This window comes from Struthio camelus, chromosome 1 (assembly GCF_040807025.1).
Source record: "Struthio camelus isolate bStrCam1 chromosome 1, bStrCam1.hap1, whole genome shotgun sequence".
Lineage (NCBI taxonomy): Eukaryota > Metazoa > Chordata > Aves > Struthioniformes > Struthionidae > Struthio > Struthio camelus.
In genome coordinates this window covers 49,153,839-49,169,443 of record NC_090942.1, presented here as the reverse complement: position 1 = coordinate 49,169,443, position 15,605 = coordinate 49,153,839, and the positions used below count along the sequence as shown (strand labels likewise).

At 35.4% G+C, this 15,605-nt stretch overlaps 1 protein-coding gene across 3 annotated transcripts in view; it reads right to left on the bottom strand.

Moving 5' to 3' along the window:
• The window catches only part of TMTC3 (transmembrane O-mannosyltransferase targeting cadherins 3), a 39,293-nt gene that overhangs the window by 13,869 nt on the left and 9,819 nt on the right, over positions 1 to 15,605 (bottom strand). For all 3 annotated transcript variants that reach the window (XM_068936734.1, XM_068936726.1, XM_068936744.1), the window contains exons 4-9: positions 15,166 to 15,382; positions 13,362 to 13,580; positions 8,651 to 8,750; positions 7,810 to 7,925; positions 5,981 to 6,153; positions 4,858 to 5,110 (exon numbers count right to left, since the gene is read on the bottom strand). In XM_068936734.1, the coding sequence (XP_068792835.1) occupies positions 4,858 to 5,110; positions 5,981 to 6,153; positions 7,810 to 7,925; positions 8,651 to 8,750; positions 13,362 to 13,580; positions 15,166 to 15,354 (1,050 nt within the window). In that variant the 5' untranslated portion in view covers positions 15,355 to 15,382. The remainder of the gene's footprint in view (positions 1 to 4,857; positions 5,111 to 5,980; positions 6,154 to 7,809; positions 7,926 to 8,650; positions 8,751 to 13,361; positions 13,581 to 15,165; positions 15,383 to 15,605) is intronic.

Sequence of the window (15,605 nt, the reverse complement as noted above, 5' to 3'; positions counted from 1 at the left end):
GTAAGAAAAACAAAAGACACGGAACATTTCTTTGAAGAAAGAATTAAGAATTTTGTAGAAATTTTCAATACAATTGGTTGTTATTTTCTATCTAGAAACAAGCATAGTTTTAGCTACCAATCTATCTTCTCAAGAAGTAAAAGCCACAACACAGAACTCTGAAGAGATGTTTTAATCTACTTTGAAACGGCAAGGTTCCTTCATGCTACCACCAAAGTCAGTCTTCCGCATCACTTTTTCATTTAATTATACAAAACGCCTTTACACTTTCTTGGAGGCAACTATGGGAACTAAGTTAGTGTCATTCTACGTGTCATTCTGTTTTGAGCAGCCAAACAACTGCGATAGTACAAAAAGTGCATTGTAAGCATGCTTTGACAGACAGCGCGCTGTTTTGCATATGCTTTTATTGAACTGTGAATTATCTGTTTTTAACTTTAAAGTGCATATAAAGCATGTACATAAGCTTAAATGGATAAATGGGTCAACTCATCTTGTGAAACCTGCTGGGTTACTAATTTGAAGTTAGCTCTTATGATTTTACCAAATTAGTGGTTTTACATTATTGCTTAACATTTTTTTTCCAAGTCTTTTTTTTTTTTTTTTTAAAACTTCCTTCTTCAAGTAGGGATGTAGGTTCCACAACCCCATGAGGTCAAACTATGTACAGTGGAAGCCACTGTTTCCTAGTAGGTCTAGTAGGTTGAAGTAGAACAGATCCTGCAGCTTATAATACACAAGCTTTGTCAGTGCTGGGTGCTTTCAGTCGAGGCACCTACTGAAAAGGACTGCCCACGTTTCAAAGGCTTTCAGATTTTTTTGTTCCATAACTCTGTAACAATATTTGTTGTTAGAATGATTGCATGTTTTGCTGAACCTCTCTTCCCGTCCTTCGGCCTCTGTAGCACGCTGTCCTTCAACTCCAATTTCCTATGCAGTAGCCTCAAAGCTACTGCAGATAAATGCATTCTCTTCTGTTCATTTAGTCTTTCTCTTTATCAAAGTCTTTCAGCAGGTGCAGAAGCTCCTTTGAAGAATATCCCAGCCAAGGCAACTGATTAAGAAAAAACAAAACAGAAACCATTAAAGTATGCAGTCAGGAGGGAAAAAAAAAAAAAAAAAAAAAAAAAGGATATGACAACACTCTAAAATACCACGGAAAAGTTTGAAGTGCATCTGAACTGCTACGGGACCATTCAAAAGCTCCTGGCCTTACATACAAGGAAATATTTCAAAGCTTGAGCTGTCAGCATAGACATTGTAGAAATATATACTGATAAATTTAGAAATATTGACATCTTGGCAGATATATCACTTTAAAGCGTCAAATGCTCTGTCCAGGAAAACTTAGGATACCTATCTATCCCTGACATTTGTACAATAATAATCTACCAAAGTTTATGGCCAAGTAATATGTAGAGCTCTCCCATCACAAGGGCTGGAGGGTAGGGAGGGAAAGGGAGTGTTAGGCGTGAGTAAAGCAACACTTGTTTTAGACACTTAAAAAACATCAAAAAAGATAATGAAAAGTTAAAATTTTGACAGCAACAAAAGAATGCCTATACTCAACAAATTCCTCAAACAGAAAAGGGCCATGATTGCTGCTTAATTCTGAAACGAATTGCAAAGTCACCAAAGTAATTCGAGATCTGTACTACTGCTAGTATTCAACATTTTCAATATTTACATTGTAATCTATTTATAAAGGTAACTTGACTGTCAGATTAAGTGATCTGATTGTTCATAGGGATAAAGTAAACAGAAAATAAGAGAATTTAATTGCTCATGCATTGTTTCCAGGGCATGTCCTTTTCTACTGCCAAAATAATTATTTCAAGCAACATAATGACATCAACATGTCAAAGCATTGTGGTTTGAATTATAATATATAATCCCATTTTTCGTTAGTTTAATATTGTCAGCTGGTAAAATGAATTGCTCTTTTGAAGCAGTTTATCTGTTTTATGCTTTCCCAGTTCTAGCTGTTATTTTGAAAAGGAAATTTCAAAACCCATGACAAAAAATTAAAGTAAAACAAAACGAAACAAATGCATCCACTTACCTAAGTCTTTTTCCTCCAGAGGTGATTGGTATCAAAGAGAGGCTGACTGAAAATGGGTCCTTCATCTTTTGTATCTCTCATTAGCGAGTGAGACTACTTCTGGAGCTGTGTGGAAGGTCCACTGTCACTTGTAGATGTGGCAGGAGGAATCCTTTCTTCTATCTTGTCCTTGTCCCCCATATGCAATACAGCACCCAACTCTATATCCGTATCAGCAAGCATGGACTTACTCAGACATACTTGTGGCCTTTCTCTTTTGCATTCTAGATCCCTTTTCCTTTGCATTTCCTTGGCAAAGTCCAAATAAACAACTTCATTTCTGCAGCAGATCTAAAGTCATACTTTTGCTGACCTCATAAAGTAAAGCAATTTGAGACCTTCCTCTTATATCAGGCTTCGGCATGAGACCTGCCTGATCTGTCTTAAAGGGCTTTTTTTTTTTTTTTTGATGATACATCTGTGCAGTAAGATAGCAGTGGAATGTTCATTCCTAACATCGGGCTGACAGACGAGGCTTTGAAAACATGCTAAAGATTTTTAAAGACTCCTAGTCACTCCTTTTCAAGACCATTACAGTTTAAAATATCAAACAGTGCAGACAGTCATAGTACCAAATGTATTGTGCTAAAGCCACCTTTATACTGATACAACTAATGTGGCATCTATGCAGATGGCACACAGAATTTACTGCCAGGCTAACAGCTTGCTTTGACTAGCAGAAATTCAGGCTTTTATTGGTAGAACCGAGTATCAAAACAACAAATTTTAAAAATAGTAATCCAACATAATTACCTACAAAATTGCCATAAACTTCATAAGTTGGTCTTACTGAACAAAGGTTCAGGTTGTTCACTTTAAAAGATAGTTCTAGAATTTCTTTTAAGAAGTCAGACTAAGAAGCCACACAGAAGAAAGAGTTAACTGCCATGGGAAGGTAGAAGAGCTACCTACACAAGGCCATTAACAGCTTACTGGAAGGCAGAAATACGTTTCTATCTACAGCGCTGTTGCACGTTATAGCACATAACAATTAATTTTTAACTTATGATACTGCATTATCATTTCCTAAGAAATTAGGAATTCCAGGCATTCAGATACTATGCCGGGGCAGGGGGGAAGAAAATCAGTCATACAGGTTATATACATAATATATTTATATAACTAAGCTATGGAGAATAACTTTCATTAAACAAAGATTATATTGTGTTAAGCCGCATTGTAGCCGGCAGGTTGGACAGAATGATCTTAGAAGTCCCTTTCTACAAAAACCACTTGGAATAATAAAAATATGTATTTCATACAACTAGAGTGAACACTGACTTACTACTGCATGTGTTGAAAATTCCATTAACTCTTCCCTTTTATGAACTTCACTGAGGAGGGACCAAAGAGAAAAACAGGAAATACGGAGTCTCAAAGTTTAAAAAAACATCCTCTGAAAAAGGTGACACCCCTCCCCAAACACACACACATTTCAGTGCGCTGAAGGAAAATAGTTTCACTGTATCTAAGCAAGAGGTAATTAAGCTACCACTTCACTTAAGTGCTGCAAAACATTAACATTTCTCAAAGACACCAGTTAATTATCCATTTAAATATACACTGCCCAAGGTTATATTTTTAAATTGTGATTTTCTAGGTAAGTCATTTTGCACATTTAGTATATCAATATACCTAGGTCCCTTGTTCTTACGTAGTAAAAATGAGCTGTAGTATTGCTGATGAAGCCTCTTATCCTGAATTTGAAAACTGATTTTCCAGTGAAATAATTCACTTCACTTCCACAGCAAGGCAAGAATAATCATATTAGTCAGAGCTATAACTATATGCTAGGTCTCTTTGAAGTGAATCAAATTTGTCAGCTGATTAGCAAAAAAAAGTACTGAGCCTTAAATTGTGCGTAAATATTCCCACCCACATGCAACTCTTGGCTGAAGTTACATATTTAAACAACAAAAAAAAAATCACAGTGTTACTGAGGCAAACTAAGATTCAGGCATGCTGGCATGGGTGTATTTGTTGTAGACATTATTACATCCCTGATTTAATAAGAAGAAACATTATCTCAGTTGATCAATAATCTTGTGAAATTTTGAAAAGTCAGCAACCAAAAAAGGGTGAGTGTTTTCAGACCAAAAAAAGTACTAGCTGTCTCATTTGCTTCTTTCCACTTCCTCCAAAACATTCTTTCCTGTGAATCCATTTCAGTTTTAAGGTGGTATACTAGTGAAAAACCTTTCTAGGTTGAAGAAATTAGTTTTCCCTTAAAATATGGAAAAGGCTACAGAAGAGTGTCTTGATTCAGAGAACATCAACACAAGAGGAAAATTTATACCCTTAAATGCCAAAGTATGGCTTTTTCAAAAATAAGGAAAAATAATTGAGTCACTTGGTAAATATGCAGAATAACTGTGGACATTTAAATAATGCAGACATGTCACAGGATCAGAATGCATTCTGATCCTTAAAATGTACCTAGACTCTACCGACACCCCAAGTTTGTTAGCTCACTTCTGAATACGTAAAGGCCACAGTACTGTTTGCAAGTACACAACACTGGACATATTTATTCTCATCTCTTGCCTGTGTTTCTCGAGCTCATTCCTGATAGAGTGAATACTTAATTGTGAGTTAACAGTATTATTGTTAAAATTGTTTTCCTCTTTTCTTGTGTGTTCATTCTAGCACACAACTAGATGTATCAAAATCACTGGGTTACTTAGGCATGTGACTAAACATCCAGAGTCAGCTATACTCTCGTTAGAGTATAAAAAAAAACCATGCATCGTTCATACCATCAGTACAGTCTTGGAGGAATCCCCAGGATATCGGAGACTGAAGACAATTAAAGATCCCAGAAAGCAAAAGAATGTAAGAGTGGCAACATTTCTGACATCTAACAAAGACTCCACAAGAGGAATAGTTCCCATTGTCCAGTCACAGCATAATTCTGAGGGGTTGAGAAGCAGCCAAGCATTTACAGGCAGGAGGTAGTTGAAAGTCAGCTGCCTTGCTGGAGATGGACTTACAGCAGCTGGGTTATCAAACCTAAAGTGAGAGAAAGGAGAAAGAGGAAAAAAAAAAATTATGGATTTGAGTTTGTGCCCAGGCAACAACAAACTCTAAATTCATAGCTAGAATTGCCAGTTACAGCCATGTACAATATACTGATCTTCCTGCGTTTGTCAAGTCTGTAGCTCAGGAACCAGAGATGATGATTTATCTCAGCATGGGACGGAGGCTTCTCTATGTTTCTTCAAGAAATAGGTTTGGGATATAAACAGCTTAAGTTTCAATAAACAGAGAATGACTACATCACTTTTGCTAAAGTTGGGATCAGTGGTCCTTGCTTTGGAGGAGGGAAAAAAAGGCCTAACTTTTCAGGGAAAATATTAGATTCTTGCATTTTTACATATCTCATAAAGATTATTTTTAAGATAAATTACAGTTTTTCAGTTCTAACCTTATTCTTATATACTCATCTTCAAGCACTGTATCTGAGGTTAACTATACTTTCTACATAGCAGGCATTTGAAAAACAAAAATATTTCATACGTAAATGAAAAAAACTTTTTAGAAGTTTTGAAGTACTTATCCAAGGTTCAAACATATGACCAACAAAAAACTTCATTAATAAAATATTTAATCTCTGGAATATTAGAATTGACTAAGAATCAAAACTGTTTAAAAATTAATGCCTGCTCAGGATACCTCAGTATTTTGGATGTTCTTGTCAGCAGTTACTGAAATACACTAGTTATTGATTTCACAGAAATAATACTGTACAGTCATTACCTAACAATATTAAAGTAAGTTACTAGGCATTTTAGGTGAAGTAATTTTCAGCATTTTATTCAGATCTCGTTAAGCCACACCTTATTTAACAGTATCTGTCAATAAGGGACACTTCCCTATTACCTTGTAAACACTGGAAGTTGAGACTGAATAACCTGGACTCTGACTACAACAAGAAGCAGCGTACTGAACATTAGGACAATGAGCTTTAGCAGTGTTTGGAGCATAGCGAAAGGGATACTGCCCTTCCCTCGAAGAATCTGTACAGCTGTGTCCAACAGCACGGGCAAGGTGTACTGCAAAGGAAAAATATTTTGTTATCAAACAGTGTACTCGCTAATCCTTCGTGTGAATTTCAGTTCTCTGATCTTTTTCCCTTGGGTTTCTGTAAGAGCCTGCTCCAAACAGTTAAACTTAATTCAGCTTCACTCATACGACTCCTCCTCTCAAAAGAAATCCACCTAAACAAAAAACTCTGTTCGAGTACTTTTTGCTAACATTATCAGAGCTGAACTCAAAACATTTTCTTGTAACCCCATATTTTGCACTGATGTGTTACACATTTAACCTATATAAAATTTGACCATGGAATAAATTTTGAAAGAGAGAGATCACTATTTTCAAAATTATTTGCCCCTTTGAAAATTTGTCCTAAACAAAGTATTATAGGGACTGTGGAAATACTATTACCTGCTTAGCTCTGGATTTCTGTTTTATTTCTCTGCTGCAGTAATCCCATCTGTCCCTGCCTCATGAACATTATGCTCTTCCACAGTTCCCCATTATGTACCCTAATTTCTTCGCTGTGTGCACACTTCCTTCCCTATGTCTTCATGTCTTGTGCTGGGGTGTACTGCTTCATATACACTGGCTGAAATACAGATATTGACAAGTTTTGAGAACCGGCCAAAGACTTACAGCCTCAGCAGAAGCACGAGTTTGCATTTTATCTTTTCTACTTAATTGACCTACACAAATTTGTTAAACTAATGAAACTGATAACTAGATCAAAAGTTACAAGAGAGGAGGAGTGGTTTGAAAAGTATGGTCACATACAGGTGATTTCCTTAGAAATCCCCTTTGAAAACTGTGTGCTTATACATTGGATATGCAAAGCCACTACTCAAAACACATTTCTACAAACACAAAAATGTGATTTTGACATTTTAGCCTTATTATATATCACAAAGACAGATAACCTTTTGGCTTTTACTGTTGCAGTTTTTGCAAAATATTCCTTAAAATAATTAAGGAATGGTAAACTAAAAAGATATTCTTACAATATGTGTTTTCACATTTTAAAATTGTATATGGTTTTACTATTAAAAAGCCAAAACTTATTTCATTGTAAGAATATCATTTGTTTTCTAGCCAACAGAAAAGCTAGTATCAACTTACTGAAATACTAATACTCAAGAAGAAACTTTTGAAATCAGAAATTAAATTTAAAGGCATTTTTAGAGTGCAAATTTCATAAAAATATTACCGATTCAAATAAGACTGTTCCAGAACATCTGGTTGTTCATTAGCATGTGATGGAAGTCATTTGCAAAAAATACGTTCTCTATTTTTGCTAAAATAATTAAAAATGGACAATGCCTCTATATTTACGCACCTCAGACTTTAATCAACTCTATTACATGCTGGTCTTTGCAAAACTCAGTCAAATAAAACCTCAGGTTTTAGTTAAGATATGCCAAATCTTTATCAAATATATTTGGTAATATCTCTGCATGACATATAAAAAGCAACTTAGAAAGCATTTGATTCTCTCCCCACGATCCATGCGTTTTAAATATCAGTCGAGTCAAAGGAACTTCTGAAAAGTGCAAAACAACTATAGAATTAGCCTAAACTGCTAAAAATTAGTGATGAAATATGAAGCTTCTGAATATTTAATGCCTCAATACACAATTCCTGAGAAGAAATCTGATCTTTCAACCACATCTTACCCCTTGAGCAATAAATACTTCATATACACAGCATATTCCCACTACTGTTATTCCTTGTTCTTTGCACAACGTTGCAACAGCTACTAGAAACACCGTCACTGCAATTGGAGTCCACACTGCAAATCAAAAAGACATGACTGAAAATGTTCCATCTTACAGCACAAACAACCACTTAATAAACCAAATTAACTTAAAGCTGAAATTAGACTCTTTATCTTTGAATAAAATCTAGAAACTTATTCAATGTCATATGGTAACAAAGGGGAGATTCTCAGTCTTACTTTGCAAAAAGATAATATATACCTATCAGTTTTACAATTGCCTCCCTTAAAATTTAAGAATTGAATAAAAGGCAGAAGACCAATATAAGACATTCTGGTAAGAAAGAAAGAAAAAACAAAACAAACAAGCTTTCCTAACTCGCCAAAATACCTTTTCAATTTAAATATTTAAAGGCAGTCACGAATTTTCAAAGTCACTTCAGAAAATAGGCAAGACTCCTATATCTCCATTGCAATTCTGTGGCTTACTTAGGACAGTTTGATGCATCCCAGTGTATTTTCACTACTTGCACTAATAAAAAAATCAGTGCAAGAATTGCCTACTCATTTAGAGAATTCTACGTTTTACAAAGCAACATAAAAAGGTTCTTTATCTTGAAAAAAGGTAATTTATGATGCAAAACATTATTTGTAATATTACACGAGTGTCTCAGGGCTGAAGATTTTTTTTATGTACGTGCTTGCTTACTAACCAATACCTACATCCACGTTACTATTTTAAGAGCTCTATTACCACTGATAGAGACATGAAGCTACATATATATTTGTTAGTCACTTACCTATGGTATTATCTGGCCCTTTGGATTTAGTGTATGACAAAAAAGCAGCCAGAAAAAAGATAGATGATAAAAGTTCTGCTCTGCCCACAACTCCAGTTACCTAAGAAGAGGAAGAAAAACAAAGATTATTTCGCTAGTTAATATGGATCTTAAGAAGAGATCCTACATCTTTATTCTTATTTTAGTTATTCTTCTCCAAGAAGGTCATGCTTGCACCCTATACCTCTGAGGTGCGAAGGAGGAATCACAGCGTGGCTGTGTGCAGGGAGGGTTCCAAAATAGCTAGTGTTTTGGAATACTACAGTGACAGGTTACTAAACATTCTTTCTTCATTGTGTATGTAGTTATTCAATTACTCTGACAATTACTGGTCCTGGACCCATGGTTAAAAAGTCACAGCTGATCAGTAAAAAAAAAAAAAAAAAGGGACTGTTTTTCTGCTCTTCTGCAATTCCCATTTTTTTTAGTTGCTTCATTAAAATACTAAAACACAATAAGCTGTTCTGCCTGGCTCTCTAAGTACTGAATAACGCATGACTGATACGTTATCAAGAATCAAGACCTGGAAACCAAGCAGAAAAGGATAACAATAGTATGAATGCTTTCAGTTCAACCAGTGCTGAATTCAGGAACACTGATAACAAGTGGTCACCAATCACCCTGTTGTGCCCATAACTACCATTAATGAGGCAATTGAGAAATTCTGCTTTTTTTTCTTTTTTTTAAAATATATCTTCAGTAACATCAGCTGCAAATATCAGTTGAGGCAAATTGGGCAGCATTACGATTGCTATCGTCGTAAAACCTGGAAGAAGCTAGCTTTCATCTGTAAGAGCTGTAAGTAAAGTGTGGCAAGGACTGTCTTACATATACATCCTTGCAACACATCACTGCAGACAATGGCATATAGAAACTACCATAGTCAATTTTGTTCATATCTTGTATGAGTGACTGCATGGGTCTGAAAGAAGTGCTCACTTGACTGGTGCTATTGCAGTTCTTATCTGAACAGTCAAGAGTTATCAATACGTCGATAGCAGGCTCTGTGCAACACAGTTAAAGGCTAAGGCTTCACTACAGGTTTGGTAATCTTTTGTGTGATAATCTGGCTGGCAGCCTTAAACTATTGCATATACTGCTCCCCTTGGTAGCGAGACAGAGAATAACAGATTTTATGATTATTTTATGGAGAAGTGCTAAAATCCATACGGCAGAAGGTTATTTCAGAATCTCTAATGCAATACAGGCTTTGTTTTCTGTGTACAAGATACATTTCATGAATGAAGCTAAGTTGTGACCAACAGCCAAAGACAGACTACTATGTTAATAGTTACTGCAATAGCCACTGATCTGACCAAAATACCCTGTAGGGCTGCCTTTACTTCTAATTGGCCCTCTTTTGTAATGTCGTTGATTACATTTACATTTTTGCAAATACGCTGCTTGAAAAAATGGCATGCTACCCTGAGGTAGAAAGTCTTATTTGGCTAAGAAAACCTCATATGTCACCATTTAATTATGATGATGCTTAAGCATGACTTTCAGCCATCCAATCACAGCTTGACATTTTTATTGCTAGGTGCATTCTTGGTAAAATATAATTTATCCAGCACAGCATAAACAGAAAGTAACTCAGGATCCAAGGTCAGAGTGCAAAGAAAAGTATTCAAATCTGAATATTGAAATCACTGTCTGATGCTTCTTTTGGGAACAGCTTAATTTTGCTAAAGGACTTGCTGAATCATGCATGGACAAAGTATATTTCAAAACTGACAGAACATCAAAGTTTTTGTCACATTTTGGATAGTATATAGGTGTTCATTTCCAAAACGTCTTAAGACGCTTCAAAGATTCCTTGTCTGGATCACAACATTGTTCAGCACTGAGATAGGTATTAAGGAGAGCTAAGTCTGGAGATCATTAGTAGAGTAACTGTGCTGGTGTGCCTCTACAGTCCCCAGACAAGGCAACAAGAGAAGAGAGATTCCATTTCTGGATACAACAGTGATTTATGAGACAAAATTTCAGACTCCCCAAGGTTAGTTGACATCCCACAGCTGTAAATGGATCAGCACGCTCTTGACCAGAAGAGCGGCTTGCTAGGTAGAATAAACTGGAATTCCAGAGACAATGTCAAATGTGACTTTACAATCTTGGACACTATGATGCTATTATTCAACTAGTTTCTTCAAAAATTTTACCTCAAAAAGTAATATATATCACCATCTCAAGAGCCCACTTCTCTTTGAAGTCAAGCACAACTCTTCTCTATTTAGCCTGCTCTGCTAATTTTTCAGGGAAAATTAATTTATCACAAGGTAAGTAAAGGTTTGAAACTTGCATGTATTGCATCTGCTATTTGAAACTCCTGTGCAGGGGGATAATATTAGGAGACTAAATTGAAGGAATTCATTTCAGATACGTTTTATACCAGCAAAAGGAATAAAAACTAGGAATGAGTCCTGCTTTGGAGGTTTCATTAAAGTTTGGAGAACAGTTAGTTAGCACCCAAATCCAAAGTCTAAAACACAGCTAGTTATTACTTAATCTCTGTCTATGGAAAGAAACTTAGAGTCCCAATTGCTTTGCCTTTTATACACATGCACAAATCACAACTGTCAACTCTAAGAATCCTTTCTTGATTACATGCATCTTAGGTGGAATTAGAATAAAACACAGCGTATTTCTGAAAAGGAGAAAGCTTAAATTAAATTGAAAGGAGTTGGGAGAGGGGAAGGAAACCCCTTAACAGATTCTTGAGTACTTAAATACAGCAGCAAGGGAATTCAATCAAAACTGCACTTAAACTGTTATGGAATCTGAGATTTAAGTACAGCAGCGATTTCTAATAATTACAGTCCTAAAGCGCCCTCATGTGGCAAATATCAGTGATTACACACTTATTACCAAATTACTTGGCTTTGAATCTGTAATTAGTAGCTTTAAAAAACAAACACACACACACACACACTACCCAATTCAATGATCTTTCACTACATAGACAAAATGTTTTAAAGGCACTACATGACTTTTTCCATAACTCTATTGCACAACATTAAAAACAACTAAGTGTGTTACTGGAATCTCATATGGAATTTGACAGTTTATAAACAAGCATGATAAACTGATCACTTCTTTCATTCCTGATATGATGATTCTTTATGTAGGATGATCTAAGCAATGAATCACTAACGTAAGTCACTAGTAACTTTCTGAAGCTCCTCCTAAGATGCTATCATATTTGTTCGAGAGGCAAAGCCAAACCCTGAAACTTAAAGCATACATGTTCTTTAAAGAAAAAACAATTGTGTTTTACTCATAATTTTTCCTAGGTTAATCACATGGGGTTTTGCGTTTCCAAGCACAAAAGCAAGAAAAAGATAATATGTAGGCTTTAAATTTTGGCAGTTTTGAAGAACGCCACTAACCTCCTCTCAAAAGGACTTCTTTTGCATTGTTTGCAACTGTCCTGTTGCGCACAGATGCACAAACAGCAGCCAATAAAAAAAAGAAACATGCATGAAATTTTTTTGTACAAAGACTTACTCAAAATACACAGATAAGGACTGTTGAATTGCTGAGAGGGATTTCTGTCTTTAGAAGAATTCGAGGTGAGCACTATTTGCCCAGGACAAAAATATAATATAAGATGAAATAACAGCAGTCCTTTCTCTTCAAAATTCATAATACAAAAACTTCACAGGATAATATGCAAAAAAAAAGATTAAAACGTTTTTGGAAAGTTTCAGTGTAACATAGAGAATTGCAAATCAGCTAAGATAATAGGAAAAAAAAAATTGGGAACGGGCTTTCCAACCAATGTGAATCTCTGTGCAGAAAGCCAAGCTACATGATGCAGAAACAGCAGCAGAGAATTACATAGATCTGCTTTATCAACGTCTCTGATAGAAGCAAGTCATAACAAAAAACAATCACAATACTCCATTCAAAAAAGAAGAAAAAAGAAAAAAAATTCAAAACTTCTGACACTAGTCTCCAAGCTACAAGCCTGGTTGAGCGTTAAAAAGTGTACAAATCAGATGGCTTTTATAAACGCTGCTCTTGGTGGAAGCGAAACGCTTATTTAGGATCAAAACAAAGGTAAGCATGAAAGAGGCAAGAAATGCGTTTCATCGTTCTTATACTGAACACAGTCAAATATAGGATGTTGAAACAAAGTCCTAAAGTTGGATCTAGGACAGCAAATACAACATTTCTAGGAAGAGTCTTGCTGGGATAGATACATAGGCATTAAAAAAAGTGAATAGAACAGTCTCAGCGAGTAGCTAAGAGAATGCATATGAATTCTGAAAATGAATTAAGAGCTGTTCATAGCACTTGCAAGATACAATGCTAGATAGATCATTACAGAATGCACAAATATCTACATAAACTGAAGTAGCTGTCATCATAAAAGTGAACATTCATGGTAGAAACTCCAATTATTTGGTAACTAAATGTATGTTTCTTTAATTATTTTTCAGTAGCTGCATGGAATACCAATAACTCAGAGCACAAAGGAGTCATGAGAAGCTGGTCACCTCCATCACTCTTCTTTGCAAAGGGCAGAGTACAAAAACAAGTCCAAGTCCAAATACAAACACATACTTTTGGAAATACTATATATAAACACACATAAAACACAAAATTTAAGGTTAATAAATACAGCTTAAATTTAACAGCAGATTAGACACATTGAAGCTTTACCTACCGCTTCAGTATGTATTGGGTGCACTGCAAAGAGCAAGGACGCAACTACACTGCTCCTGCTGTCCAGAAAAAGCTTACAGACCTTGAGGAAGACTATACAAACCACCGCATGAAAGACCAGATTTAGGAAGTGGTAGGAAACTGCATTTAACTCGCTGAACAAGTAGTTTAAGCGAAATGTGAGGACTGTGAGGGGACGGTAAGATTTATGACTCCTCTCCTAAAAAAGAAGGAAATAAATAAGTCAACATCAACTTATAAAGCGCCCTTCACTCCAAAACACCTTTTAAAAAAAATCTGTACATACATGTAATTCCCCACTATTCAGTCATATACCTTCAAAATAAAGACTTGAAAATCAGTAATACTAACAACAACAACATCTAGTAAAGTAAAAGATGGATTATTTAAAATTAAACTGTTAAATTGAGAAGTTAACGCTGACCATTTTCCAACCTGTAAACCGTTTTGACGCATTTTTCAAGTGTTTTGATCAATCTGCCATTTCATGCCGTAGATCAATATTACAGAAAGTAAAATTTTAGTATACTCAGCTAAATGCATTATCTAAATAGGTTTAGTATATCTGTCAGTATAATCAATAAGCAGAGCTTACGTGTGGGTTCTTAGACACTCCCCCCACAATCCCTTTTAAAAACTATACTTAACATCACCTTCCTCTTCAAAAATGCATTTGCCAACCTACAGCCTATTGACCTTTGATGACTACACCCACAAAGTAGAGGAAGAAAATAAGGGTGAGAAGAATTATACGTACATGCAAACAAGAGAAACACAAGATAGAAAATAGAAAGATAGAAAATATTTAAAAGGCCATGAACATTAAGATTAACCTGACTTTCATTTCACTAAATTTAATCTGACTTTCATTTGTTTATAAGTGCAAAATCAACACTAGATGAGATGGCTTTTCCCCCCTCTCCTCAAGGTTAGGTGGTCTTTGGTGTAAAAACTTGTCGAAAAACACTATTTGAAGCTACTAGACTCCAGGACTAGATGATATCTGAAAAACACTTTGAAAGCTTTCATTATAGGCTTTGAAAATTAAGTATTAAAGTCTATTTTGTCGAGCTCGCAATTAGCATTTCACATTGTGCTAATCCCCTTGCTAATCCCATAATTAAGGGCATAAGAAAAAGTTATGATAACAAGGTGGAATGTCTTGATAGGTAAAACATCTATGGCTGGCAGGTTAGGGTTTTTTGCTCCTTAATGGCACTACATGTATCTTTCTGAACTTTATGTAAACTTCATCTTAAATCACTGCTACCTAATTTCTTTTATTAATAGCTTTAATGTCAATGCATCTTTTCAAACAAATTCAAAATGGGCTGCAAACCAAAAGTTCTCAATTCAGATAAAGATATTTGCTCAAATAAATTTGATGTGTTCAATTCCTAATCTCTATATCTTGTTGTTTAACTGTATAACTTTCCTTCCAGATTAAAATTAGAAATAAATACTATTGCCTAGCTTGCGCAGGAGAAAGGGAAAATGGCCAGCCTTGTCTAATTTCTATAATGGAATTAAATACTACAAAGAACTGATGTGTGATACAGGACACTCCACATTTTTTACAAGTACTTTTGTTTAGCAAAGAGGGAGAATATAAGTCATATCTGTTCCCAATTTGATAGTCCAAACTACCAACCACCAAATTCCAGGCGATGCAAACTATTCTGTTAAAATCACACTAGGAAAAAAAAAAAGTGTAAAAACCTTCTGCAAGCTTATTTCACGGCTCTATTTCCAAAGTGTTTCTAAGTGTTTCATAGACAGTTTACCTCAGACATCGGAGTCCCCCAGAAGTCATTCTGAAACAAATTTTTTAAAGGAGTAGAAGGATGCAAATCTTTATTGTCCAAAATTGCTGAAACATCATCAAAAACAAAGCCACAAAAGAGACTGTTCCAGTAGCAAGCTGCCACCACACCAAGTATTAATGCTGCTTCCTTCAGGCTTACATCAGCCATCTTCTCTAAGAGCTTTTGTGGACATAAGCTGAAATATATGGACAGAAACTTAGTTTTATTGAATGAAAAAGTAAGCTTAATAAATAAAGTCACATTAAGACAGTCAATATTTTAAAAGCTAATGACACTCATTTCTAAAAATTAAGATCTAAAAGCGTCCTCAAGTCTCATTAACAATTTAGCATACTGTCATTAAAGATTCTAATCCCCCCCCCAAAAAAAAAATCCCCTCACAACCAAGCTAGATACAG